Below are 26,889 nucleotides of genomic sequence, written 5' to 3' on the forward strand. Positions count from 1 at the left end.
TAGTCATTCATTAATGTTTAGAGCATTGTAATTTAAAACTAAATGCTTTTTAAGTTCAGAATTTTTAATGATCTGAAATGTAACTGGTTTAGTTTCCTTCTGCAAGTTCATTCCTGTACATTCTTTCCAGACGAGTTTACATGTTGTCAAACTTCGTAATCAGATTTTGAACTGTTTTATCATAACTTTAAATATGTAACACATTAAAAGCAGTGGTGGATAGACTGTTTAAAATTGGGTTGTTTAACCTTGCTTCTTGGAAACATTAAGTAGTGTACAATTATTTTGCTTTTTACTTGTTTGCCTGGTTTGTATTTAATGTAGTAAGTAGCACTTCTATGGAGGCTACAGTGTCATTGAAAATTTAATATAATTACCATTGTAATCTGATCCACTACTTTACAGATTACATAATGCCAAAAACATTAATGCAGTCTGATAATACTGCAAATCTAAAATTATAGTTTCTGTTACCTTAATAAAGCCCATTTTATATTTAAACACATTAGTTCAAGAGCTATTGAAATGTCTAGAAACTGCTCCTTCTGCTGTTGCTGCTACTAAAAAGCTTGTCTTGTGAAGCTGCTGAATATAAAACATTTATCCTAAATTTACATAGGTGATTTTAAGCACTGTTTTAGAAAAACTTTGTAAAATGTCCTTTGACATTTCTGTAGGTATATGTTAAAGAGTATGTGTTTCAGATCAGTTTCTTTATGGAAAGTTTTCTGATAATATTTCCCTTTACATAAGCTTAGCTAATCAGTATCAGTGCTGGGTCTTACCTTGAAAATTTCAATGGATTTATAAGGTTTGACCCCTATTAATTTTCAAAAGCATGCTATCACATTCTTTGAATTCATGCATCATGTAAAAACATTAACAGATGTATACTTGCTGTGAGATGTTTTGCAGAAGATTGTAGTATTAAGATATGCATTGAGATATGAAAAACAACCCATGACTTCTTGTCCTTTGAGAGTTGTTTAGATCTTCTCACAAAATACTGGAATAGCTGCTGAGGGGGGAGTAACTGATTGTATACTGCAGTCTGGTTAACTGAAAACTTCACAAAGTTATGTAGCTATTCAGCAGGTAGCATGCTATTTGATTATAATTATATCAAGGAGTTAAGCTTAATGTAGTTGTTATATTTTTAAATACAAATTTGTGATTAATTTAGTTTAGTTGCTTAATTGCAATTTTGCTAATATGTTTCTAAAAACATGTTTCTTCCTTGATGTCCTAGAGCTTAGCTCAAAAAAGCTACTACTAAAAAACTTTCTGACACTAGATAGAAAAGGCACCTTTGACCACTGTGTCCTTTTTTTTTTAATAGCATTTTCCTGTCTCAGGGTCATATTTAATCTGAAACTCCCCTTTGATTCCTAAGTGGCAGTGGAGGCTGGCCTAGATATTATCTTTCTTTTGTCTAGCTCGCAGTTGTTTGTAACTTTGGCTTGGAACGTTGGCAAGTAAGGCCCAAGGACAGCTGGAAAACTTAAATTGTACTGAAGACACAGTCTGCTCCTGTTTTTTAAACATCTATGAACATACCTAGACTCTTGACTGGCACCCGATTCACTTCAGAGTAATCAGTATTTCCAAACTTGTAGCTAGACTGAGACTGTGTGATTAAGGGAACTTCTAGGTCCCTATTATGGAAGTTATTATCTGGAGTGCAGTGGTTCTGTCTCCAGGCTTAGTCTCTGGGCTATGTAGCCAGGCACTGTTTGTGAAGGGTTGTCTTGCTTGTTTTGGGGTTCATCTATGATAGCACATCAGAGAATTTGTGCACAATGGTATTTCAGTCTGATTTTGTTGGATATATAACTGAGGTTTTGGAGCTGTAGTAGCGATAGCAAGGGAATGAGTATTACGAAAAAAAATACTGCTTTTCCAAACATGCGTTTCGTGCAGTTATATTGCAGTATGTGTTGGGAAGTGTGTCAATGGTAGCTCATCTCTGGTGAGACTTTCTAAGGGTGGAAATTCTTTTCACTGTTTTTAGAGGTTTGGTGTGTAGTAATACAAAAGTTAGAGCAAGAAGAATTTCACCCCTACCTATGCAGAAGCCCCTGTCTAGAGTGATCCCTAACATCCTCAGCCAACCTACAGACATCTTTGTCTTTGGACAGAGTACAAGAATATTTAAGTAAGACTGATTCCTGTCTTCTGAATTGAATGTTGTACCTGAGCTAGGGATTGCAGACACTTAGGTTTCTTAAATCGGGATGAATGGCTGACATTTAATGCACACAAACATGAAGCAATTGCCAATAGAATAAAGGCAACGGAAGCAGGGAGGTGCTTGAACTTTCACTGTAAAAGTTGTTCTGCTTTCTCTTTACTTCCTCATACAAGGCCTCCTTGTATTTTAGAGCTTCTTGGTGACCTGTATTATAATTTGTTAGGCAGATTTTATGCTCAGACTTGCAAAAGAAGTAACGGTATGTTGACTAACTCTAGAAGGTGTGTACTAGTTTACTACTTAATAAATAGTAGGAAACTTCTCTCAGCGATTCTGATAGTAGAAGAAAAAGGTCCAGTGCATCTTTCCCAAGGGTGTATGAATTTGGTGTTGTCATTTTACTTTGGCATGTTTCCCAAGGCAGACCAGTAGAATAAAGACATCAAAGACTTTCTAAATGTGGCAGCTTAAGCTTTGCTGTAATTACAAAGTGCTCAAAGTAACTGAGCCATGGAATTCTAATTTCTCTGATGTGGTGCAGGCTGAAGTGTCAGGCCTCCTCTCTTTTTCATCCAGAAAGAGGATGAAATTTCCCCTGTTCTCCAAAATATTAAATATAAAATAAGTGCATCCTCTAAAAGAGCTCCTTTTGTCAGTAGAGCTGAGACTTGTTTTGCCATCTTTTTCACCATTCAGAAGGAAGTAGGTGTCATTGGTGTTTCCTGACGGTAGATTTATAAACCTGCTTAGATGTATGGGGTTTCCTGTTAATTGCATGGAATCAAACCATCTTACTGAGATTAAAATGTACTGAAGAGGCTCAGAGACAACTGAGCAGTGCCATTACACACACAATAAGTGTTTGAGAGACAAGAGTTAAATATTTTGTGTGTTGCTTGCATTTCATACTGATGTCCGTTGTGTGACTTTGGAAGCTTCTGAGACTGAATTTAAGCAAGGTATGCGCAATGCAGCCATCTAGAAGCAGTGTTTCTTTTTTGTTTCCCAGCCACACCAGCTTTTAGCTATACCTAAAGAATTCTTTGGTTGCTTAAATGGAGTAAGAAAAATGTTGCTCTTTACCTGACCATTTTTAAGTTCTCTGAAGCGTTCTCCAAAACTGGAGATACATCTGGTGTTTAAAAGTGGTGGGTTTGCCTCTAGATTTCTGAAGGAAGCTGATCACCAAGACTTCCTTGTTGCTGATATGAACTATTTTGTCAAAGTACACTAGAGTAGCCCATTTCCTTGAGCAGCAGTGTGCCCTTCTTGGGGCACACTTCCATACTTGGGTAAGAAACAATGTCTTTGGTTTTTTTTTCTTCTCCTCTTCACCAAAGAAATGTGTGTCTATACGTGTCTTTTTCAGCTGTGAAAGAATCCTTGCCGACAGACCTTCAAACAAGAAAAGAGCGAGATGTTTTAAATGAACCTCGACAAAAGTTGCGAATATTTTACCAGGTATTGAAAATAAGCGTTAGAGGGAAAAGCTACAATCTAAATATTGCATGGAATTAAAATGTTTGCTTCTCTTCTGAGTCGGGTGGAAATTTCCATTTGCCTTTTTAGTAGATGCCTTAAGGGGTCTCAGATTCACATATTAAGAGCCATTCCACATATTTCTTACAGGAAGTATTTTTGAAAACTAATCTTCCTGGAGGCATGTCCGATGCTCCAAAATACAAAGGACATCTCTTGTTAGACATCTGGAAGGGGACAGGTGGTCTCCCTATGGGGAAAAAATTCTTGAAATACCAGTGTTTCAGTACACTGAGCTGATGTAGTGTTCTCAAGAACTTACTATTAGTGCAGAGGTCTCCTGAAATGATGCCCAACTCTGGTTTGGGGGTTGGGAAGTTAATGAATGAAATGCATTTGATGCTAATACCACTTGTTCCTTTGTTTGCATCAGTTCCTTTATAACAACAACACGAGACAGCAGACTGAAGCCCGAGATGACTTGCATTGCCCGTGGTGCACACTGAACTGTCGGAAACTGTATAGTTTACTCAAACATCTTAAACTTTGCCACAGCAGGTTTATCTTTAATTATGTTGTAAGTAATCTTTTTGTAGTTTAGCACTACGAAACACTGTACGAAACAGTCTGTCACAGATATTTACATATGCAGTGATTCTGTTGCTAGCCTGTTAAGTTGTAGAACTGTATTTACAGGTTAAATACAGCTTCTTTTGAATGTTTTGTGAATGTCTGCATGTTACACAGGAAAAAAATATTGTGGTATTAATTTTTATTTCTTTAAATATATATAGTAATTAATGCTGATCACTGGAGGATTAATTCTGACTATAGCTGCTGCTTTTGCATTAATGTATTATGTGATGTAGAAAGCAATGTAATTACGTTTGGTTGGAAGTCTCTTGAAGCTTCAGGAAATTTAGAAATGTTCTAGTTTCTAGGGTGCTTGTTAGCAATCTTTTGCTGATATTTTCTTTAATTTTTATAATTAGTTCTATTCTGAGTGGTTTTATATAAAACTAAAATGGTACAGAGCAAGGAAGCTTTAGTATAATCTTCCTAGAGGTTAAAAATTATTTGGGTGTTGTAAATGAAACTAGAGCTATGCCAGGTTATTGATAGGGTGATATTGAAAGTATTCAAAATTTAAAAGATTACTTGTTTAAACTTCCTGAGGTATTGCCATTACTGTTTGCTAAGTATATTTGCAATTATCTGTTTCAGTATCATCCAAAAGGTGCTAGGATAGACGTATCTATCAATGAGTGTTATGATGGCTCCTATGCAGGAAATCCCCAGGATATCCATCGTCAACCTGGATTTGCCTTCAGTCGCAATGGACCGGTCAAAAGAACTCCAATCACACACATACTTGTTTGCAGGTAGGGAAGTGGAAAGCAGGGTCCATCTGTATTTGTGTAATACAGCATGTGGACCAGACTGGTAAATCTGTAAGTGCAATAAACAGTGTTAAATTCCACTATCATAAAACTACAGCAGTTTATGACTAAAAAAATGTTATTGAAGAACTTAATCTGTGATTTTTCTATGTCTTTTCAGTTGAGGGATTGGTTCAGAATAATGTAACTTCTTAACTGCCTTATCCTATTTCTTCCCCAAAAGGTGGAGTGTGGGTTGAAGTGGGGTGTTGGGTTTTTAATGGGGTTTATTTCACTGCTGGTGATTCTTCCGCCCGCCCCCCCGCAATATTTTTGCAAGCTAGAGCTTAAAAGAATAATTTGTGTTAATCAATTACATTTCTTAGTATTTGCATATTTGATACAACAGTTGAAAGCAGTCACTGTTTTTTTTTTTCCTTCTAGGCCAAAGCGTACGAAAGCAAGTATGTCAGAATTTCTTGAATCTGAAGATGGAGAAGTAGAACAGCAGCGAACATACAGCAGCGGGCACAATCGGCTATATTTCCACAGTGACACGTGTTTACCTCTCCGTCCTCAAGAAATGGAAGTAGACAGTGAGGATGAAAAGGACCCTGAATGGCTACGGGAGAAAACCATTACTGTAATTATTCCATTTATACAAAATTATTTTAAATGGATTGTGGTTTTTAAAAGATGGCCGGCAGTTGTTGTAGGGAACAAACAGAGCATATATTGTGAAAACGATGCATTTACTTTAAGAGTAAGTAGAGAATTCTGTGATGCTGAGCCACTAATGATAGAAATTCATGGAATCAAAGTTTGTATTTTCAGGTATGTCTTTAGTTGCAAAGCTAGCTCGGTCCATGTGTGTCCTAACAGGTTTTCATTGTGGCTGGTTTTCTCCTTCAAAGAGGAGATGCTGGTATCACAGGAGTACACACTGGGGTGTGTACGTAATGTGGAAGTAATTTATCAGCAAGGTCTCTACATGATATGACTTTTTTTTCTGACCTTTTTGACTGCAGTGCCTGAATTTTCATCAATAGTTATTCCTGTGATGTATAGGTGGCATAAGTTGAATTTTAGGTTGCTTTCACCACTTGTCAGCATATAGGCAGTTCTGGTGTGGTTTGTTTCTTTGCCTGCCCTTTCTTACAATCCTTTATCTCTCCAGCAAATTGAAGAATTTTCTGATGTTAACGAAGGAGAGAAAGAAGTGATGAAATTATGGAATCTTCATGTTATGAAGCACGGGTATGTTACTGTGCTTAGTTTTGATACAAATAAATTATGGTATAGATTTGGTTGACCATTTTGCATTGCAATTCACTAAGTACTTAAAATTCAGTTAGCTCAGATGTTTAGGAAAGTATCATTAAATGATAATTTGGTAACAAGCTTTTGACTAATTTTTTTTAAAATGTTCTTGTGCCTAGTAGCCCTGCGGCTTTGAAAAGGAAAACGTTGCAGCTGTTGAGACTATGTAATAGATGGTTTACACAGTTACTTTGATAAACCATTTTGTAGAGTATCTTTTTGTTGTTGACAATGTTCTACTTGCATAATGATGGCTTTCTAATTTGACAGGTTTATTGCTGACAATCAAATGAATCATGCCTGTATGCTGTTTGTTGAAAATTACGGACAAAAAATAATTAAGAAGAACTTGTGTCGAAACTTTATGCTACACCTGGTCAGCATGCATGACTTTAACCTCATCAGCATAATGTCAATAGACAAAGCTGTTGCCAGACTCCGAGAGATGCAGCAGAAGTTAGAGAAAGGAGAATCAGCCTCCCCAGCGGATGAGGAATCTTCTGAGGAACAAAGTGGGACAACAAATGGATATAGTGAAAATAATATGAGAATTTCAGAAATGGATAGCATCTCAGGTGTCACAAAACAGAGCAAGAAACAAAAGCTCTGAAGTCAAAAGTCAATTGCCATTCAACGGACAAGCATTGAAGTGACATTCTAGGGTGCATGAGCTCTATAAAGAATTACACGCAAAAATACAGAGATTCCAAACAGGCACTGCTGGATGGAAATAAATGATTTCAACAAGGATATTGTTTTAACAGGGTTTCTATTCAGTTAATTATGCAAGTACTACATGTATATCGGTTTTGGTGATGTAATGACAATATTCTAAGAGTTTGAGCATGAAGAGCAATATGAAATCTTTTTGTAATTTTAGTAATTAGTGTCTTAAGAACTTTATGGAATTTACATAATTTAAGTATATGTAAAACCGTTTTTATATTAAGATTTTTGCATCTGTATCTGGCTGTTTTCCTACCATGAAGTTGTGAAACATTGGGGAAAGGGAATTGGGATACAGTTTCTGCTTTTCTTATTTAGAAATTCTCCAGTTAGCTTTTTGTGAAAATAAGGTCTCACTATTTAAAGTTTAACCTTGATCCTTGTATTTGAAATCATTTATCAATTGATCATAAATTACAAATTAATTTTTTTTACACTAAAATTATCAAAGTTGGCAAACTTAGCACTTCCTTTGTCTTGTGCCTGTTTGGAAAGATCTTGGCTTTTCATGTTACAGACACAGTGAAGTACCACCTTGGCTTTTTGAGGTTACCAGCAGTTTGGTTTTCGTGGATAATTCTGATGTATTGATCACCCAGTGTACCATTTTAAACTTGAACATTAGCTCCTTTATATTTTTATTACACATTTACACAGCTACACAAACTATTTGATGTAAGCCCTTTTTACTGGGGTTCCGCATCATAGTGTGCCATGCTAAAGCCGAGAGTCTATAGTCAGTATGTAGGCATTACGTCGATTAACTTCATTTGAAGTTTATGCCTGCTGTTTTGCCTGAGTACAGACTGCAAGTCCAGGCCATAGGTTTAGCTTTGGCTTTCGAGATGCCACTCTTGAGGGAAAAATGCACTGTAAAATTGGACCAGAAAATGTGTTGCACTTCTTATGCAAGTATTCTGTGATGTATTGTATTCAATACAGATACTAAGATGCTGACTAAACTATATTTGAGCAGTTTTGCACTGCTGTTAACACATTTTATGCATACGTTTACAGATTTTTTCCAATGGAAAGTGGTTTCACTACTGGTACAGTATCAGCACCGAAGGGTTTATTCCAGCAAGCACTGTGGTTGAGTGACATCACCTCAATTTTTTATTATCCTTAAAATATTGCATTTTTCATATTCTTTATTTATAAAGGAACAATGCTGCTGTAAATACAGGTATTTTTAATTTTTTATTTCATTCCATCACCATGAGATGCAGTTCCCTATTTGTTTAAGGGGTATATAAGCTTTCTAATGGTGTCTTCAGAAATTTATAAAATGTAAATACTGATTTTGATGGTCCTTAAGATGTGTTTAACTGTGAGACTATTTAACTAATGGTGTGGATGTGATTTGTCATCCAGTATTAAGTTCTTAGTCACTGATTTTGTGTACAAAATAGGAAAGAGGGAAACTGCAGCTTTCATTACAAACTTCTTGAATTTGCCAGCTCCCTTGAGTTTTAGCAAACTCTAATTATGCCTCTGGATAGTACATCAAGCATTTCTCTCTGGCTTTAATTTGCTAAAGCTGTGCACATATGTAAAAAAATAGATTATTTTAGGGGAGATGTAGTTCTAGAATTATTGCTTATGTCATTTCTTAAGCAGTTATGCTCTTAATGCTTAAAAGAAGGCTAGCATTGTTTGCACAAAAAGTTGGTGATCCCCCCAAAAATAGTAATGAAATTACTTCTGTCCAGTAAACTTTGTATGTCATGTCAATTTATAATAAAAGCTGAAAAAATCCCTTTGTTTTCTATTTATAAAGATGCCTTTTCTATATGTACCTCTGATAGATTTTGAAGATACCATGTAAGCTGGTTAAAAAGAATTTGAATGGTACAGTAGATGTAAAAAAAAAAAACAAAACAAAACCCCAAACAAAAAACCAAAACAAGTTCAGTTGTTTGAATGAATCATTGTTTTTACATTAAATGTTTTATTTGAAATGGGCTTTTGTACATAAAGTTCAGTAATATAAAATCTGCCATGATGGTTGTCCAGTCATTTTGTGTGCATGCAGAAAGGCCACAAGCAGCACCTTGTATAAACTCTCTTCTGCATGTCTTTTAAAATTTGGATACATGTTCTTCCTTTGCCAGATCATTACAAAGGTAGCTAAATTTCTGTCCAGTCTTATTGTTATATTTAAGGTGTCTCCATAAATTACCAGGTTTTTAGCTGGATTATAAAAACTTTCATTCTCCTTTCTTGGGAGTAGAACTGAATACCTGAGATATAGATATAAGTTGTGTATTACTGTTTAGAACTGTAATTTATATAACTGAAAATGAAACGTATCACTTGTGATGTGTCAGTTATAAAATTGTGTGGTTTTTACATGCAAGTGGGTAATGTTTCAAACAAATTTTACAAGATAGTTTATTCGGAGCGAGGTTTAAATCAGTATCAGTTTAAAATAGTGCTTCTGTGGGACTGTAGAGGATGGATGCTCCAGGTACCACAGAACGAAACAAGGAATTGCACTGCTTGGCCAAATAGTGACTGTTGAATAGCAGACACTGAAAACCTTTTTCCACGTTAGAAATAATCCAGATACTGAAATACAGGATATGACAGCTAGATTCTGTAAACTTGAGTTCAGACTGCAGTTGTCCGGAATGCTTTTGTCTCTAAAACTGGCAAGGTTCTTCCAAGCTAATACGTTCATGGCAGATTTTAATGATGTTTTGTATTTAGTGATCATCTTTGACATGACAGGTCTGTGAACCACAAGTTGGAACTTAACATGACTTGAATATTTAATTCAGCACATTAAATACTATATTCAAAATTGTTAGATGAATTTAAGTTGTTAACCTTAAGTGTATGTTGCTTTGAGTGTGTCTTCAATGAAGTCCTTGAATTTTTGGGGGGTGGGATAAAGGTTCATTGCCTGAAATGTGAGGCAATTGCAAATAATTTGAATTGTTATTACTTCAATCACCAAAACCAAAACAAACCCCCCAAACCACAGAACCCTCCCTAACCCAGCAATCTGATTATACTGTTGAGAATGCAGGTGCCATTCTGTGAGGACAATTTTGACAATATTGTTCAAAGCTAAGTATTTCTTAATTCACAGAACAGTTTGGTGCCATCATCAACCAGTGCTTGAATGAAGGTGTTCCCGTTGGACCAGATCCTGGTTATAAACCTCACACCGCGTGGTTTCACAACTGAGAAAACAAAGAGCTTTGAATGAAGGAGGTGAGTCTTCCTTCTGTGACTGACATCTGCTGTTCTTGAGTTGCTTGATTTGAGACTGAAGATGCATTTTTTAGGAGAAATACTCAGCATTTTATCATGAATTACATGAATTGTGTATCTGAGAGAAAGCTACTATGTTGGCAACCTTACTTTCTGGTTTCACAAGTTATTTTTCCTTTAGAAGAGACCAAAGAAATGGAGCAGGCTACAGGTAAAGCAGAACTAAGGGAATAAAGCTGTGTGTTAGTTCAGCATGGATTTTATTTGAAGGAGATTAAATACCTCTGCTTCTTGCTCAGTAATGGGGGCCAATAACTACTATTGTGTAAGAGTTGCACCATTTAATACAACAGTAAGGAGATGGAAACAGTAAAATAGAGATAAATTAGCTGTGAGGGAATATTGAGTCAAGCCATTTACAGATGCTGTAACTAATTTTTTTAAAAGGAAGGAAAATTATTTCTGCAAGAGATGTCAGTTAAGATCTGAACTTCACCTGAAAATGAAGGTAAGCACACAAGTGAGAAACCTGAAAAAATTGTTTGGGACTTCTGAGGGTCAGAAGATTAAAAAAATAAAAAAAGGAAAAGCTCTTAAAGATGGCTGCAGTGCTATAGAATACATTTTCTTACGTTCTTGTTAGAATGCAGTGATGCTCAGCTTTGTGCCCCAATAAATAATTTACTAGACCATACACAGTCAAGGGATAGAACTTTATTTTTAAAAAATTCAAATTTCACTTGACACAAGTCTTAGTTGAGGTAAGTGAATGTACTAGCTTAAGAAAACAACTTTCAGGATTGGATTTCATAAGCATTGAACATGCTTGCAAGGCTCCAATAGCTGGAGGTGAAAAATTACAGAGGAAGTGTCAAGTTTTCTATCTAGCTGAACTCCACTGTGGAAGAACAGAATTTCAACCTTCTTAATTCAAGTGTCTTCTGATTCTTTGCACACTTTACTTTATTACTCAAGTCTCTTGCCCTGAGACTCTTGACCCCTCCCAGGTTTAAAAGGTGCAGCTGTAAGAAGTGGCTGAACAGTACCTAATTTGCAATTTGGACAGCTAGGCTTATCCTAAGGAAAAAAAAACCCACAAAAAACCAAAACCAACCCAACACTGGCAAGCTGCCCTTGTTCAACATACAGCTAAAGACTGAAGTCAGAAAAACTATTTCTTCTATTGTCACCCTCAGCTCTCAAGGGGAGCAGTAGGGGCCTCCTGGGGCCCTTCACAGTTGTCTTTAGCTGCTTTGTATGTATATTCTGAACAGACATGGCATTACCATCTCTGCAAGTACCTGAATTCAAGGCTTAAGCTTTATTTTATAATATGTAAGTAAATATCCTGCAGAATCAATAGTCTGACTAGCCCTTCCAAAGGCAGATGAAAAGGTACCTGACCTGTTGGTACCTCAGAAGTGTACATATTCACAATTTTAGTTTCCATATGGTAAAAGTACTAAGTTACAACTAGTACCTGACACCTGAAGTGTGTATGTAAAATTCCCAGTGCTACAGGGTGGAGCAAGACAAGTCAGCTGCTGCCAGCCTGACCCTCTCTAAACAGAACTTCTTCACTACAGGAAAAGAACCATCTTTTGAAAGTATTGAAAATACTTCACCGGATAATTCAAAAGAACACTGAAAGTGCAGTATAAGCTAGCATTCTCTTACCCCCTTAACAGTGAAATAAGCTTGAAAAACTGAGAATACTGCAGGCTTTTTGTTGCTAACACTGGATAATCTTACCTGCAGGTGTCCAGTCTTCCTCACTTTGTCTTACAGTAAATTCCGACCTAACTCTGCCATGTGCAAGTTCTTTGCATCCATCTGAATCTACTCACAATTATTTTCTTGTAAATGGTATAAACACCAACAGCCATTTTCCTCTTCTGAAATTCTTGCATCCCTACTACAGATGCTTGGGGAAAACACACAGGCATGATGACTAATCTTTTTGTACTGACATGGAGGATGGAGGATATTAATCTAATGTAAATTAAGATTTTTATGCTAGCAGAGAGGGCTAATGTAGCATGTTGACACTGAAGGAAAAAGGGCAGAATGATTGTCTAGGTTTTATAAATATTGCTATTCTAACATGCTAAAATATTTTTAATTTTAATTGAACTTGAGGTAAGAAGGCCCTCAGTGTTACTTTTAAATATTCTTTAAATCTAGCAGTATTGCAATCTTTTGAACTTATCAAAGCGAGGAATAGGCTTGCTTTGATAAGTTCATTTCCCTTAGGGGAAATAGTGGTAATTTTATGTAACTTCTGAATTCAAAGTCTATTAATCCATCATAATTTCTTATCCCATTCTATTACATGGAAGAGAGCTAAATTACCACCTCTGCTCCATTTGGACTGCCACAGGTGAAATCTGTGCCAGTGGGGTCTGCCTTAAGCCTGTATCCAAAGCCCCTCTCCATCTCCCAAGGTGGATCTGCAGCAGCAGGCCCAGCTTGCCAGAGCAGCCTCATCCAGCCCCCGTGCTCAGACCACAAACCTGCACTATTGCACGTGAATGCAAGGCCTTCCCAGGTAGCTGTCTGGGATTTCCAGGAATCCTGCACCTCAGAACAGCACTTCCCTTGTCCAGCAACAGAGACAACAGAAAGAAGGCTGTCTCTTAAGTCTTAGAAGGGCTCTGTGAGGAATCGTGGCTGCCACTCTGCATGTTGTGCCTAAGTACTAAATTGCTAAGACTTGCTCTGACATCAGGGTAACTGTCCTACTCTAGGTATTGGTCTAGTTTGAGGCAAGCATCTGCATTAAGTTGACGTAAGCATCACCATGCAACTACTCTAGAAAATATATTCCAAGTGACAACACACACATAGAACAGTTCAAAAAATATCTGGAAATAAGGCACATAAGTGAGACATTAACTGACTGGCTACATCTTTAAACAGACATTATGGCTCAGATGTCCTTGCTCAGAGGAATGAACGGTACCGTGCATGGAAGAAATAGCTGCTGCATGCAGAAACCACTATCCATTCATACTCTTAAGGCAGCATTGTGTACAAGGAAGCATAGCAGGACATCACTGTTCTAGATACTTTGTTCTTTTTGAGTGGTATAAATAAAGCTTTGGTCCATTACCACCCTTCTACCCCTTAAACGTTTACAGGCTTATTTCACAGAACAGCAGCATTAAGCAAAGTCAATTCTACACAACACACGTACCCTGAGACTAGAGTACAATGAAATACTGACAAAAATCAAGTCTAGAGAAAAAAAGGAAAAGTCTTATGGACTGCTTAAGTTAACTTGCCTACGCAAATGCCTGTTTCTAGCTTTTTCCAGAGTAACAAATCCAATCTTTCACAATTATTTTTTTAAATGAATCCAGTAGGGAGTACAATATAGTGGAGTTCAAGTAGTATAAAGACACATTTTTCTTAACAGACTGATGTCAAACAGCTGGAAACCCAGGTTTTAACATTACACTTTATAGCAAGAACAAAAATCCCTTCACTCACTGTTAAAACACCAAAACTTTCCAGCCTGGGTATGAAAATGAACATCCAAAATACAAAGAGACACAGCATTGATCAAGTACCCAGTCAAAGACCACTTCTCTGTTGTTAGAGCTAATGGTTACTCGAAGCTTGAAGTTTCCTCCCTCATTGCTGGAAGGGCCTAACTGCACAACTTCCATGTCAAATGTCACAGTTGATCCAGAAGTAACAGCAGGCAGTTGGTTTGTCATCTCTTTTCCATTTACAAATACTGCCCCTGAAACAGTCAAGATACAAATGTTATTTTTCACTTTCTGTACATACTAACATGCAATACTATGTCTCCTTATCTTTTTGCAGGCAAATAGAAATGGAAAGCAACCCTGCCACATTCCTTTTTGTCACATTAAACAGGTTGCAGTAACTACTAGCAGGAAAAGAAGATCCATGATCTCACCAAAGATTTTAACTGCGCAAGCAGTATGTACATAAAAGGTGAATGAAGCTGCTCATATGTCATCCAGAGAGATAAAGAACCAGGGGCTATAGGTTTTGGGAAAGGAAAAAAAGGAACACATTCTTCGATTATGTGATTCAGACTCACCGTTTGTGCTAATGCACACAGCTTTATCCCTCTGCAAAGAATCATAACCGTTCTGCTGCTCCACACACACTCCTAGGCTGTCTCGTCTGTCTGGCTGTCCCACAGTTTCAATTCTACCAAGCAAAAAGTTAAGTCAAACCCTGAAGCTTTAAATCAAAACATACACTGAAATCCAGACAGTAATACCCTGTCATACCAGACCTCTGTATTGTGCTCCAGAGCTTTCAACAAATTCATCCAACCTTTTGGGGAGATTCCTGTTGAATGACCAGAAGTCCTACCAGCTTTCCCAACAGCCCCACTGAGCAATGCTCCAACTATTAATCTGTACAAAACAGGAATCTGCTTCCTGCAAACCTTCACAGATTTTTAATAACATTCTCCCCTGTCACAACTTAGTCTTCTGAAATTTCCAGTTGTCTGAAACAACCAAAACAAAAATACAATCATCTATACCAGATTACTAGTCAACATCATGTATTATGGCAAGATGGCTGTAGTTTCAGCAAGTATTTCATAAGCATGACTAAACCAGGGGGTTTTGTTTGGTTTTTTTAATAAATCAGCTTGGTGCAAATGTGTATTAAAAACAATGCCTAGAAGAGCATTTACAAGTCTGGCTTCTGCTCAGCTGCATTTAGGATTTTGGTCCTGGGAAAGAATCTCCAAAGAAAAAGAAAACAAGTTGTGCAAATGACCTGGGTTGCAGTTCCCTTTGGGCCCTAGCAGCTGAGCGAGGCACGGTTTTGTACACTGAAGGACTCTTCTGTATTTGAGTCCTTTCTCTTGTACTGCCATCTCTCAAAGGTGCTAAATCATATATTAAAGAGAGCCTGAGTGACTTGGGAAACTCAGATGGTCTTTTCTAGAAAGGAAAACAGTGGTTGTTTTCATTACAGCTTGAGAGAAAAAACAGCACTAACGTGGTTGTTGCCAAACAACAGAAAAACTTCAGCAGAAGCTTTTAAGAACTGGAAATTAAACTGGGCAGTAGGCTGGCACACAATGGGTTAACTCTTTCAAGACAAACAGGGAAAATAAAATTGGAACCATGTTTTACTTTTGCACTCCATTAGGTTTTTCAGTCCCCTGGGAATGTCACTAGGATAGCAAAAGCCTTGTACTGGAAAGCAAAGCGGAAAAAAAAAAAATTAAATACCCAAGCAGCTTTTAATTTGGAAGTGATCCACAATGTTTTCCCAAAACAACTTTAAATTCATTTTGGTACTCTACTTTAGATTTTAAACTGCCTGAGTTACTGGTGAAGCTTTATGAGCAGCTGTTTATCTGTAAACTTTGTGCATAAGGTAACATTAATTCATTCCATCCCTAGTTAAGGGAGCCTTTCTCGAGCTTTGGGTTGGAAATAAGTGTTTGTACACTCACGAGAATGACCAAAAATGCATAATTATAAACCCATAAAAAAGTAAGAATTCTATCATGTCAATCTGTATCCACATTTACTTTATATAGACCCCTTTTGCAGAATGCTGTCAAGATAACCTGGACCAGCAGCAGTAGGAAGAAAAAAAAAAAAAAAAAAAAAAAAAATCAAGTAACAGGAGAGCAGATACCCGAGGGAGGGGTGATGGTACAGCCAGAGCCGGAGTGCTGACAGGAGCCAGTCTAGGACCAGCAAAACGATTTAGGTTCAGTGCTCTCAGTCGTATCCACACTGAAACCAGGCTGAGGTTTTTATCATTGCCTTCTGTATTCAGCACATCCAGGCTTTCCAGCATCCTGGATTTCCCTGCATCGCTGCCCTGACTCCGAGAGCAGGCTGGGCTCTGTGCTAACGCAATGTAGGAAAGAGCCAAACCTTCCCTACACCATCAAGAGGAAGCACAACCCGAGTGCCCAAGACAACAGCCAACCTGTAACTGCAGTAGCTTTGCTCCTCTCACATACATAGGGAAGAGGATCAGGATCTGGTATAGATCACCCTTCCTTCCTTACAGGATTTTGATTTTTTTCAGGAATTAATAACCAGCCCAAGACAGAGCCCATGTACAGTACAGAGCATCACTGCACAATCTCCTAAGCTTCACGTCACTAGGCTGATTTTTCCTATCACATTAACAAAGTTATTCTCCAGCCTCTATGATTCCTGGGACTTAAAATTTTTTAAAGCCCCCAGAATAGGTGGTATGAACAATGCTCAGTGGAACACTGTTTGAATCCCTTCTCACCACTTTCAATGCTGCAGAGCAAAACCTTGCCTCTGTCACTGCAGCATGCAGACACTGAACCAGTTCAGCCTCCACCAGTTTCCATCTGCCTCAGAGCAGAGAGAAGTAAATCTGTGGGCGATCACATGCACTTCCTTTGTATTAGCTGTCAGGGGAGTTGTGTTGGGTTCCTCACAAAGTCAGCAGAATCTTCATGGGGTGTCTGCTGGCTGATCCCACATCACCAGCCTGGCCAGACTGGCTGTGGCTCCCCACTGCAAGCAAAAGCTTTAGAGGCAGCTGCAGAGCAGGTCACTGTGGAGAAACATTCCCTTTCCTAAGGGCAGCTCCCTGAAGGCTGCAAAGAAACAGGATGAGTCTTCACTTAAAGCAATGATGTTTCCTACAGCTTGTCCAAATGCCTCACCTCAGAGGATAACTGAATGTTATCTGTAATATTTTTTTTAAACTATGTTTAAAAAGCAGATACAAAGCATTGTGTTTATCACAGCTTCACTTTTCACTGATGAGCTATGCCTGTGTCCTGAACATACAAGGAGAATACAAAGCTGCTTCACAAACATCTGTAACGTGAACCTTGCTTATTTGGTTTGCTCTGCAAGCCACTTACCCCCTTGTGAATACACTTTTGTTTCAACAGATGGAGAAAGCCAAGTGCCAAGTACTACAATTCCCTGCTCAGGAAAATCTCACACACTTTCAAACAAGAAGCTACTCTTGGACCTCGGAAGAGGAACACAACCAACTTTTGAAGTTGTCTTCAATCTTAAGATTCGTGTCTTTATAGTTCTTGTGGACATGTGCTTGAGTGCTCTGCCATCCTGAAACAATCTCCTCTTGGAGAGGAATCCACATTACCAAAATGTGAAGCAAAAGATTCTCATGTGCTACCAATAAAGAAAGATAAAAGGCATTGGTCTGAAAGAGAACCAAGGGAAACCTCAAAGTTCTGCCTTTAATTTCACAGTTATTTCTGAGCCAAGAGATGTTAAATCTAGCAACAGATTTCAAATGAAAGCTTTAGATCTTTTTATCCCAGCTCAGACAGGGCAACTGAATACATCCTCATACTACAACCATCTGAAGTGAAGATAATTCATTAGCAGGAAGGGAGAAATGAAACATGATGGAATAAGTTACAAAAATATAATAGAACAGCCCCCTTAAATTGCCTTTGGGGGTTGTCTACTGTACAGCAAGTAGTTTTATTTAACCAGGGAAAGATGGAATAAAGCTCCAGAGTCTGAGGTCTGTAATTACAACTGACATATCCACTAGGACATTCCTCATACCCCATTAAACAGCACCATCTCAGGAATAGGACTACAGGCAGCAAAGCTGCCAAGGTTTTTAATCATATTCTGTGTCAAATGGAAAGCTTGATTTTCACAAGATCTCCTCTTCTCCACTCAGGATTTTCTAATACCGGTTTCAAGCAGTAGTCTGATCAGCACTAATTATCTCAGATGTTAAAGACATCAGTGCCAGACTGTCGCCCTTACCCATCCCAACAGCACATACAATGTTTTCATGTCCAAAGTCTTCAAAGCACGTGGACAGTCTGGGAAGACAAGCACCCACTGACCCAAGGTTAAAAAGAATCAATGGCGAGTCCCTACTGACTTCTGACCAGCCAGTAACAGCTGCTACAAAACTCAAGGAAGTTCAACATTCCACAGATTTGCTCAGCATGGGCTATATTTTACTATCCCTCAGGAGTTCTCTCGTCTCTACTTTAGATAGCTGCAGGTCCTACAAAAACATCAGGTGTTTTCCTAAAGAGCCAGGAAGTAAAAGTAAAGCGAAGGAAGTTCAGACTTCACAGACATGCTACCCTGACTGGGGCTGAGCTGATGTAAAACTCCAACATGCATCATTACTCAGGTTGACATACAGCGCAGATGTAAGACTAGAGAAGGAAGCTTGGCTCACAGCAGATGCACCAGACAACAGCTACCCAGAAAGTACTTGCCTGAATGTTAATGTTTGCCCACAGAAATAAGTAGGAGCTTTGGAGTAGAGCACACCACATGACTGAGAATCATTTCGAAGTGCTATGTTTCTTCGACTGCTCAAGCTGTAACCCTCCAAACCAGCTGTCCATTCTTCAAACAAACAAACAAAAAAACACCACATGAAAAGTGTGAACCTCAACTCAACTAGTTCCTGTCTGTGCAAAATCTAGTCAGTCACAATGTCCACTCAGTTTACCTCATATGAAGCTTAAGCTAAGTTAAGAACAGGGGCTGGTTTTGCTGCCTTCTGATGGAGAAATTCCTTTTTCAAATAATTTGCAATTACAAAAAGTATTTCCCGGCTCACAGAACTCACCAGAAGTTCACTCTTTGCCATGTGAAGTCATATTGTAGGCAAAGGAAAACCTTCATTACCCACTGCCATTAAAAATTTGCAAGTGAAGAGAAAATTTAGGTTTATCTCTCCAAGATAAGCTTGTTATGAGGTCATACAAAAATGCTTAGGTAGGGGTGAGGGATAAGGAAAAAAACCCTTCATTTCTGGCTCACTGATGCTTTTCAAGGCTAAGCAATGAGCTGCCTGCTGGAAAGGCTCACTCACTATCCCTCACACTAGGAAGCAAAGAATAAACTGTAGGATGAAAGGGGAGTTCATCGTACATTACACACATACGTGATAGTTAAGGACACCCCAGCATCATACAAAAAGCAGCTCTAAGTCATTCAGCTATAGACCTTCAGGAGTGCTGCACTGATGACACAGGCTTAAGATGAAGAGGATCAGCAACAAAACAGTACCATGGGGAACTAGTGTGGTATGGCCGATCTGAGGAACACTCCAGGGACTCCACTCCTGCCGTCCATCTCCTCGGGCACAGACTCTGAACTGGTAATCAACATTAGGATCGATATGCAGCACTATGAACTCTGTCTCTGAGCCGACATACACATCTTCAAAGTGACTGGCAGTACTCTTACGATACTGCAGTCGGTAGTCTTGTGGTATGAAGTCATCATCCACCTAGAGAAACATTTATTGAATTAATAAAGGTCCCCCTCTTGTTTTTCTTTCGCCTCTGAAATACTAGGGTAGTACTGCAGGCTGTCAGAGGCAATTCAGAGTGACAAGGTATTAAAAAGCAGAATGCATAACTTACAGAAAATAAAATCAGTGCATGAACTAATACAAAAAGTATAAGAATTATTCAATTACAGTTTAAAAGTATCTATAGGAGAAGAAACATTTAACAGAAGGCTTTGCAATCTAACAGAGATGTAACAAGATCCTTCAGCCAAAAGCTGAAGACAAATTTGCAGAAGAAATTCAGTGCCAGTTTTTAACAGCAAGAGAAACTCACTGTTATCCTTCATAAACAGCTCCAGGGAATTATTTCCAATTCTTTGATATCTCCAAGTCAAAAGAGATTTTTATTATTCCCCACCCAAAAGCTCCACTTTCCCCCAAGCATGACCAAATTCAAGGAACTCCTGTACAGCACAGAAAAATCAGACCACATGTGACAATAGTGCCTATGATTTCATAATCTGAGCCCACATCCTTTGCAAGGTAAGGGTGGCTGGCTGATGGCTGGCTGTGGCTAGAACAATGTAAGTTTGTTTAATGCTGCCAAGGAGCGTAGAGCTGTCCAACAGCAACTAAACCACATCAGAGCACAGCAGTGATTTACTTAAAAATAGTTTTTCTGTACTGAAGAGAAAGGCTACTTGCCCTGCTAATCCCAGTATTCAAATATTTTCTCTTTCTACCCACTGCATCTCCCTAAGAACACAAACATGTTTAGGTGCAAAAGCATAACAGAACAGGTTCAGCCTCATCCTGGATCTGCTAAAGAGTCCTCAAAGGGAACAAAAGCACCACCCCAGCACTGAAATCCAGCACTGAAATCCAGTCTCACTGAGTGTTTGATGCTTGTTGCCACATAAACCAGCCACTCGCTTCTGCAGCACAAATGGCTACGTGTGAATCACCTGTCAGAAACACACACACCAGGATTTCTTTGTCTTGTCTGTACAACAGAAACACAGACAGATTACACTTCAATATTTATTTGTTTAGTGGGAAGAGTACATGAAGGAGTTGTTTCCTGCTTGTCCCGTAGCTGGCACTTGCTTAAGTGCGGGAAGCAGGGGTAGTAGCATTTTCAGCTGCCCCTCCCGACTTCCCCACCCACTGGGAAGGAGGTTGTGAGGCAGCAGTGCTTTAGCGTGTTGGCCCTTTCCACCTGCAGATGGGAGCAGGTAGAGTCCAACAGCAAGAGTCCAACACACAAGTGTCACTGCCAGGCAGGCACAAACCCCGGTGCCAACCACATCACTAGATTACCTTGCCTTTGTATGAGGCCATTACCATAAAAATCTCTTCTAAAGCTTCTAAATACACACTGGAGTGGACTATTCCTCTGAAGGCAGTAGAGAATCCAGAATGAAAGTGGCTTTTTCAGTTTCTTTCAACAAAACTGAAATCTGAATGATTTTCACCCAGGATATTTTACCCACCTTACACCATCGGACTAAAATACCTCCAGGCTTCTCAACAAATTCCTCTAGCTGTACAGGTGGGCGAGATGCCACAGTTCCATGTCTGAATATCTGATTTTTCAATATAGTAAGGAGGCAATCATCCAGCTGGGCAGATAAACAAGGCACATCAACCAAGGAGGGTACTTCTGGTAAACTGAGAAAGGAAAGTTTGCTGTAATGAAAGGGGCCAGCTTCTACAAATTCATATTTCGTCCATACACTTGAATCTGTGCAGATTTGCAGAGAGAGAACAGCTGCAGAAATTGGCATGTGCATTTCAAACTTAAGACTCAGAAAACATTGTGTTTCAGCCCTAACCAGACTGTTTCTCAGTAAATACTCTGAAATACAGGCTGTTCCACAAGGACTGGTTTCACTGTTCACAAATAAACAGCCTATATTTCTACAGAACATATGGAGGTTGAAAACTACTCCATTCTGTGACTGCCAGCCTCAAGGGAAGTCTATGAAACAAACAGGACAGTAACACCTCAAAAGAATCTTTCAAGGCAATTGGAGCAGAAGGCTTTTGTTTCAAAGGATAAAAGACCCCCTATACAAGAAGAACACATGCGCCGCTGCCTCAGATCACCTCGGTGTGTCAGTATCTTACCTATCTAGCTGAATATGTAAAGCTTTTTTTGTAAAGCTGCAAAGTTTCTCATTCTGTTGTCCCACATCTCCATGGACTGCACTCTCTCCTGGAATCAAATGGTGAAAATATTCCTAATGAGAAAACGTCCAAGAAAGGCATTCTTTGCTTCAAAGAATAACCAGTTCTGACACGAACAACCAATTAAACATGAAGCATTCTCAGCACTTTTGCCAGACTCTTAGCTAGAAAATACAATCATAGTTAACAATATAAAGCCTATCTAGCAACTTTTGAAGCTTTCAAAGCTTCCTGTAGACACACCCATAACAGATGTAATAATTTGCCTCAGGTCTCAGACAGTAGCAGAACTGGAGTCAAGATACCAAAGATCAGGATTATTAATCCCTTCCTCCACCTGCTTTAAAGGAAGAAAAAAGCAGAGAACCTTCACTGAGCAGAAAATAAAAAAAGCGGGAGCTTAAAAGCAAAAAATAGTTTCAATCATTGCTCTGTTTACTACAATCTAAATGGTAACTATTGTCATAATGAAATAAATAATCCATGCATTAAAGTGTGGAGATAAATAGAAATCTTTTCATAAGCTTTCCATATAAAGTAGCATCCCACACTTCAGCTTACAGAGACGTATGCTCCATTCTCCTATCTGATGACTTTATGGTAATTTACAACATAAGCAAGCTCAGTCCTTTTCCAAATGGAGGATTACAAACGCTACAAATCTCTAAAGAAAAAGCATACGTCATAACTGGCAGCAGGAGGTTTAATAACCATGGAGGCTTAACTCCTTTCTGACTCAGATGCAACATCTGCTCATTTTGATGACACGACTTAGCAATGCTTCTACTGCTACAAAGGGAATGGTGACCCACGGGGTAGGAAGTACACGGCTAGCCAGGTTCTCATGAGATCTGATAGACACTCTATAAAACTCAAGCAGTCTTTGTCACCACCCTCTGATTCACTATCTTGAGACAAAAAAACGAGGTGACTACCAGCTGTCCCAGAGGTTGTGGTGCTAGAAAAAAAACCCAACAAATTCATAACTATTGTCACTATTCTGAGCAGGAGGCAGAGAGCTGCCAAGCCAGCATGCTCTTTAAGTGCAAAGCTCATGTCTGAGTGGAAACTGGTAGATCTGCTACCCATGGGAGCCTGCTCAATGCACTTTAGTTCGCAAAACTGAGATCATGTTGAAAGAAAGTTAAAGTTGAGACATGAGAACAATGCAAGGAAACTGCCAACATACTCACAGCTCAGACATGCTTCCAGTAGGTTCTCCAGTGTGGGGAAAACAGTCAAGAGTGACATTCCTTTCTGGCTAGGTATTCAGCATCAGTAGGGTACAAACTGGCCCTTACACTAATATTCTACGTGCCCATTTTTGTCTGCCTCATCCTCAAGATTTTTGGAGAACTTTTTCCCATACAGTGGTCATTTCATTCCTCATGTCCCCATCAACTGTGAACACAATCACACTTAGCAGGAAAGAATCTGTTTACTTCAGCTGCAATTCCACTAAGACACAAATAACTTTCTTCAACCAACAGAGACATTTTGTTATTATGGTACCCAAGTCATATTTTATCTCAAAGTAGCCTGACATAATCCTCTCTCTAGCGTGGAGGGGTGCAGGACACCTCTGCAGTGAGACATTTCCAACGTAGATACTTCCTGCCCTTACCAAGTGGCTACACCGATACATGTACACCCTAGGACTGGAGTGGAATATTTAATACGGATTTGTAGGAGCTAATATTGATTGGTTTTTCACTACAACTACCCGACTTTAACCTTTTCTTAACATTTGGTTTGAGAGAAGCCCAAAATGAGCCAAATATGCTGATCATAACAGCCTTTCAGAGAAGACACACTGGAAAGTAGAGCCAAGACTTAGTATCAGGTCCTGCCTTACCTTCCCGGAGTAGATCATCAGCTGTACTGACTCCGTGCTCTATTAGCTTCTGGCATTCATCCAAGGGTTTGATGCTCTCTTGTTCTATAGCATCCACTTCCTGCAGCAGTGACATCAGTCGCTCATCCAACAGCTTCTTTAGGGTCCCTTTTAAATCATTAAAATGTTGCTCAAGTACATCTCTGGTCAATGTTGCACTTTCTCTGATCTAAATTCAGGTAACAGGAAAGAAGGATTCAGGACAAAGGCAAAGGCCATGCACATCTTTTATTTTTCTGAACCACCTTATCTGCATCTGCTGGTGAAAAGCTGCGTGTGAAGTCAGCTTTAAAAAAAGGACCATCAGCAGGTAACAAACTGGTGTAGTAATTTTTAGTACACATACAGCAGGGAAGGAGGCAAAGAAACTAGCCTGGGCAAGGGGAAGAGCACATTAACTAAGCAAAATACAAATTGGGTTACATGTACTTAAACTGAGGATTTTTTCTTGTCAGAAAAGTCTGAATGCTCTGTAGGTCTTTCCCCTGCCACCCCTCAGAACTGCTGTAACCCTATTCAAAAAACACTCTGCCATCATATACAGGTAATACTCACTGGAAAGAAAAAAATATCAGGCTTTTAGAAGACTATCTAGAAGCACTTTTCCAGGCCCTATCACTTCACTGGATTTTTAAAATCCCCATAAAGCTGCTTTTATTATTATTTTTTTTCCAAATAGCCACCTTTGATTTATCTGTTCTCTGGGGTTACAGGGCACGGTAAACAGCAAGTCTGTTTTGATTCTGGAAGAACTTAGACCACAGAAGGTTCTGCAAGTGCTTATTAAGATGTTTGCAAACTTGCTGAATTTGACTTTTATGGAAAAAAAACCCACATTTGAACACCCCTGAGCTAAAGATGAAAACATCAGAAGTAAACATCTCCCTATGAACAACTTTTCTAAGTCACACACACAAGGAAATGCTGCAACATACACACAGCCTTACACGTAATATCTAGCTCTTTAGAAGTACAGACAACCAACACAGGAAGTTCTCTGGTTAGGTAAAATAAATTTCCTCTTCAAGCAATATTCATGAAGCTCTGCAGCTGCCCCACAGCTCAGTTTCCCTTCTCTTGTTATTTCAAGCTTGAGGAAAAAAAGGAAGTATTTAGCTTCGTGAAGGGGCGGGACAGAGGAAGAGCAAACAGTCACTTCTCTAAGCCCATTACCTCCTTTACATGCAGATACAAATTCAACAAGTCAGCCTCAGAATTACAAATACTACTAGCCACGCAGAAGAGGAAATGCAAGTCCCTGAACATACAGGCCTGCATGAAGCTTGTTGAAAATCGTGTCCCGTTGGCCCAAAATAAAAGGATGCAATGAAAGTGATCTAAAGTGCTTTTCCTATCACATCAGCCCACCAGTCCCCAAATGATAAAGCTTCTGCTATCTGAACCCCAGTCTAAGACATTCAGCACTTCTGGACACAGGGGATTCTTGGATGTGCGTTGCATGGCTGATCCTTTGTGTACAAAATAGTGTGAGGCCCTGAAAATGGAAAGAGAGAAAACAGAAACATGCACACAAGCAATTTCCCCAGAGAGGAAAAGGAGAGAGAGGTAAGCTAATGAAGCACTCACAGACACTGCAGAAAGGCGAACTGCCTTCCTCTCAATGCATCTTGAGTTATCAGGCAACACTCTGAGGTGACAAGCTTTGGATTAAAGACAGTCATGAACAATTCATTTTCTTAAGTAGCTTGTGGTTTTGAGGATGACTAATGTATAGTGATGGCCCACATTCACACAGTAGCAGGACACTAACCTAGCAGATTTCTATGCTAATGGAATCTGCTTCCAAAAAACTATCAGGTCACCACAGAAATATTTTCTGAATTTGGTTTTGGTTGGTGGTTTGGTTTTTTTTTTTATTTACCCCTTGCAGAGTTGAATCAAAGATATTAAGGCATTGGTTCTGCAAAAACTAAAATGCTTAGAAGATCTCTTAGCAGAGAAGCCAGTCCTTCACCGGCTCTCCGCAATCTCCCTACCCACACTGCGTATCTTATCATGCATCTTCAGCACAGAGTGGGTGGGTTACTAGTCCCAATGAAAACCCTCCTCTGTATCCCGTGCACAGCTGCAGAAAAACCAGCTAACCTGGAATGTTGGCAACACTTAGACGTGACCCACAGAGTACGTGACCCACGGAGTTCGGAGCATGGGGACAGCAGAGTTCAGGATAGTAACCAAACTGGAGCATAACTCACTAGGCAGGTGTCTTTTAGATGTGAGAGGAAGAAGACAGGCATGGCACTCCCTATAAAATAAGACTTAGCATCCCAGCTACTAGAGAAAACGTTGTTCCTTTAGACATCTCTATTCTTGCCTAGGAAACCTCCCTGTCATCCCAAAAAACGAGGCTCTGTTCAGCAGCAGACCTCAACTCGCACCCCCTCATCCCTGGTCCTTCCTACATCCCCACCCACTCCCCGAGTCCTCCGGCGCCCACAGAGGCAACACGCGGGTCTCCCCGCGGCGTGGGCAGCCCCCGGGCTCCCCGCAGCCATCGCCCACCGCCGGTCCCGCGGGAGCCCCCCCGCCCGCGCCCCCATCCAGGCGCCAGCAGGATGCTCCACGCACCCGGCGCGGCGGGGCGAGGCGGAAAAACACGGCTCCGGGGGAGAGACGCGGCACCGGGCGCTGCTGCTGCCCGGTCCCGGCCTCGGGTCCCGCCCCAAGTCGCCGCCGGACGACGCCCCGCAGGGCGGGAGGAGCGGGCGAACCGCGAAGCCCCGGGCAGACGAGCGCCTCCCGGCCGCTCCTCCCCTCAGGGGCTCGGCGGGGAGCGCCCTCCGGGGAGCCCCGCCGCCACCCCCCACCCGGGCAGCCCCGTCCCGCCTCCCCACCTGCTTTCGCGCCTGGTGCAGCCCCCGCAGCCGCAGCTCCAGCTCCCGCCTGTAGCTCCGCGCCGCCTCGATGCTCTCCCGAGCCTCCTGCAAGAGCAGCCGCGCCTCGGCCTCCATGGCCAGCCGTGGTGGCGAGGCACCCGGCGGGGCGGGGCGGCGGCGGGCGGGCCTCGCCCCCGGAAGGGCCCCACATCCGGGCGCCGAGCCCCGCGGGGCGGAGCGGGAAGCGCGGCGGGTGGCGGGGACGGACGGACGGTGGCGGCACCGAGCGCTGGAGCGGCCGCGCGCGGGGGGCGGCGGCGGGCAGGGCACGTGCGGCCGGGGAGCCCCGCGCCGCCGGAGCCGCGGAGTTTGGCCCCTCTCGCGCCC

At 40.4% G+C, this 26,889-nt stretch overlaps 2 protein-coding genes and 1 long non-coding RNA gene across 4 annotated transcripts in view; 2 read left to right on the forward strand and 1 right to left on the reverse strand.

Moving 5' to 3' along the window:
* The window catches only part of SUZ12 (SUZ12 polycomb repressive complex 2 subunit), a 30,927-nt gene extending 22,074 nt beyond the window's left edge, over positions 1-8,853 (forward strand). Inside the window, 6 exon segments of the mRNA XM_074847726.1 lie at positions 3,561-3,652; positions 4,104-4,247; positions 4,895-5,052; positions 5,494-5,692; positions 6,227-6,306; positions 6,640-8,853. Of these exon segments, the coding sequence (XP_074703827.1) occupies positions 3,561-3,652; positions 4,104-4,247; positions 4,895-5,052; positions 5,494-5,692; positions 6,227-6,306; positions 6,640-6,979 (1,013 nt within the window). The 3' untranslated portion in view covers positions 6,980-8,853.
* Positions 8,854-10,241: 1,388 nt separating this feature from the next.
* Positions 10,242-14,381, forward strand: LOC141933242 (uncharacterized). The gene is made up of 3 exons (XR_012626046.1): positions 10,242-10,317; positions 10,765-10,825; positions 14,149-14,381. It is a non-coding gene; the product is annotated as an uncharacterized LOC141933242 (long non-coding RNA).
* On the reverse strand, positions 11,012-26,701 carry CRLF3 (cytokine receptor like factor 3). 2 transcript variants are annotated; one of them, XM_074847727.1, is made up of 8 exons: positions 26,521-26,701; positions 23,627-23,834; positions 21,712-21,799; positions 21,075-21,252; positions 19,356-19,578; positions 18,554-18,686; positions 14,393-14,505; positions 11,012-14,065 (listed from the first exon to the last, which is right to left on the reverse strand). In XM_074847727.1, the coding sequence occupies exons 1-8, from the start codon at positions 26,635-26,637 to the stop codon at positions 13,812-13,814; spliced, it is 1,314 nt and encodes a 437-aa protein (XP_074703828.1). In that variant the 5' UTR covers positions 26,638-26,701; the 3' UTR covers positions 11,012-13,811. The 2 variants fall into 2 exon arrangements, with proteins under 2 accessions (XP_074703828.1, XP_074703829.1); XM_074847728.1 differs by lacking the exon at positions 26,521-26,701 and adding an exon at positions 25,772-25,939.
* Between the last annotated feature and the right edge of the window lie 188 nt (positions 26,702-26,889).

This window comes from Strix aluco, chromosome 21, assembly GCF_031877795.1.
Source record: "Strix aluco isolate bStrAlu1 chromosome 21, bStrAlu1.hap1, whole genome shotgun sequence".
Classification (NCBI taxonomy): Eukaryota; Metazoa; Chordata; class Aves; order Strigiformes; family Strigidae; genus Strix; species Strix aluco.

What these genes read in the sequence shown, in the direction of transcription:
- CRLF3 (XM_074847727.1), bottom strand. Translation starts at nt 26,637, where the DNA reads ATGGAGGCCGAGGCGCGGCTGCTCTTGCAGGAGGCTCGGGAGAGCATC. An exon ending in TACCACACTAGTTCCCCATG is followed by an intron (nt 18,687 to 19,355) that starts GTACTGTTTTGT and finishes GTTTGTTTGAAG; the next exon opens with AATGGACAGCTGGTTTGGAG. An exon ending in GGGCAAACATTAACATTCAG is followed by an intron (nt 14,506 to 18,553) that starts GCAAGTACTTTC and finishes TTTGCTTGGTAG; the next exon opens with AATTGAAACTGTGGGACAGC.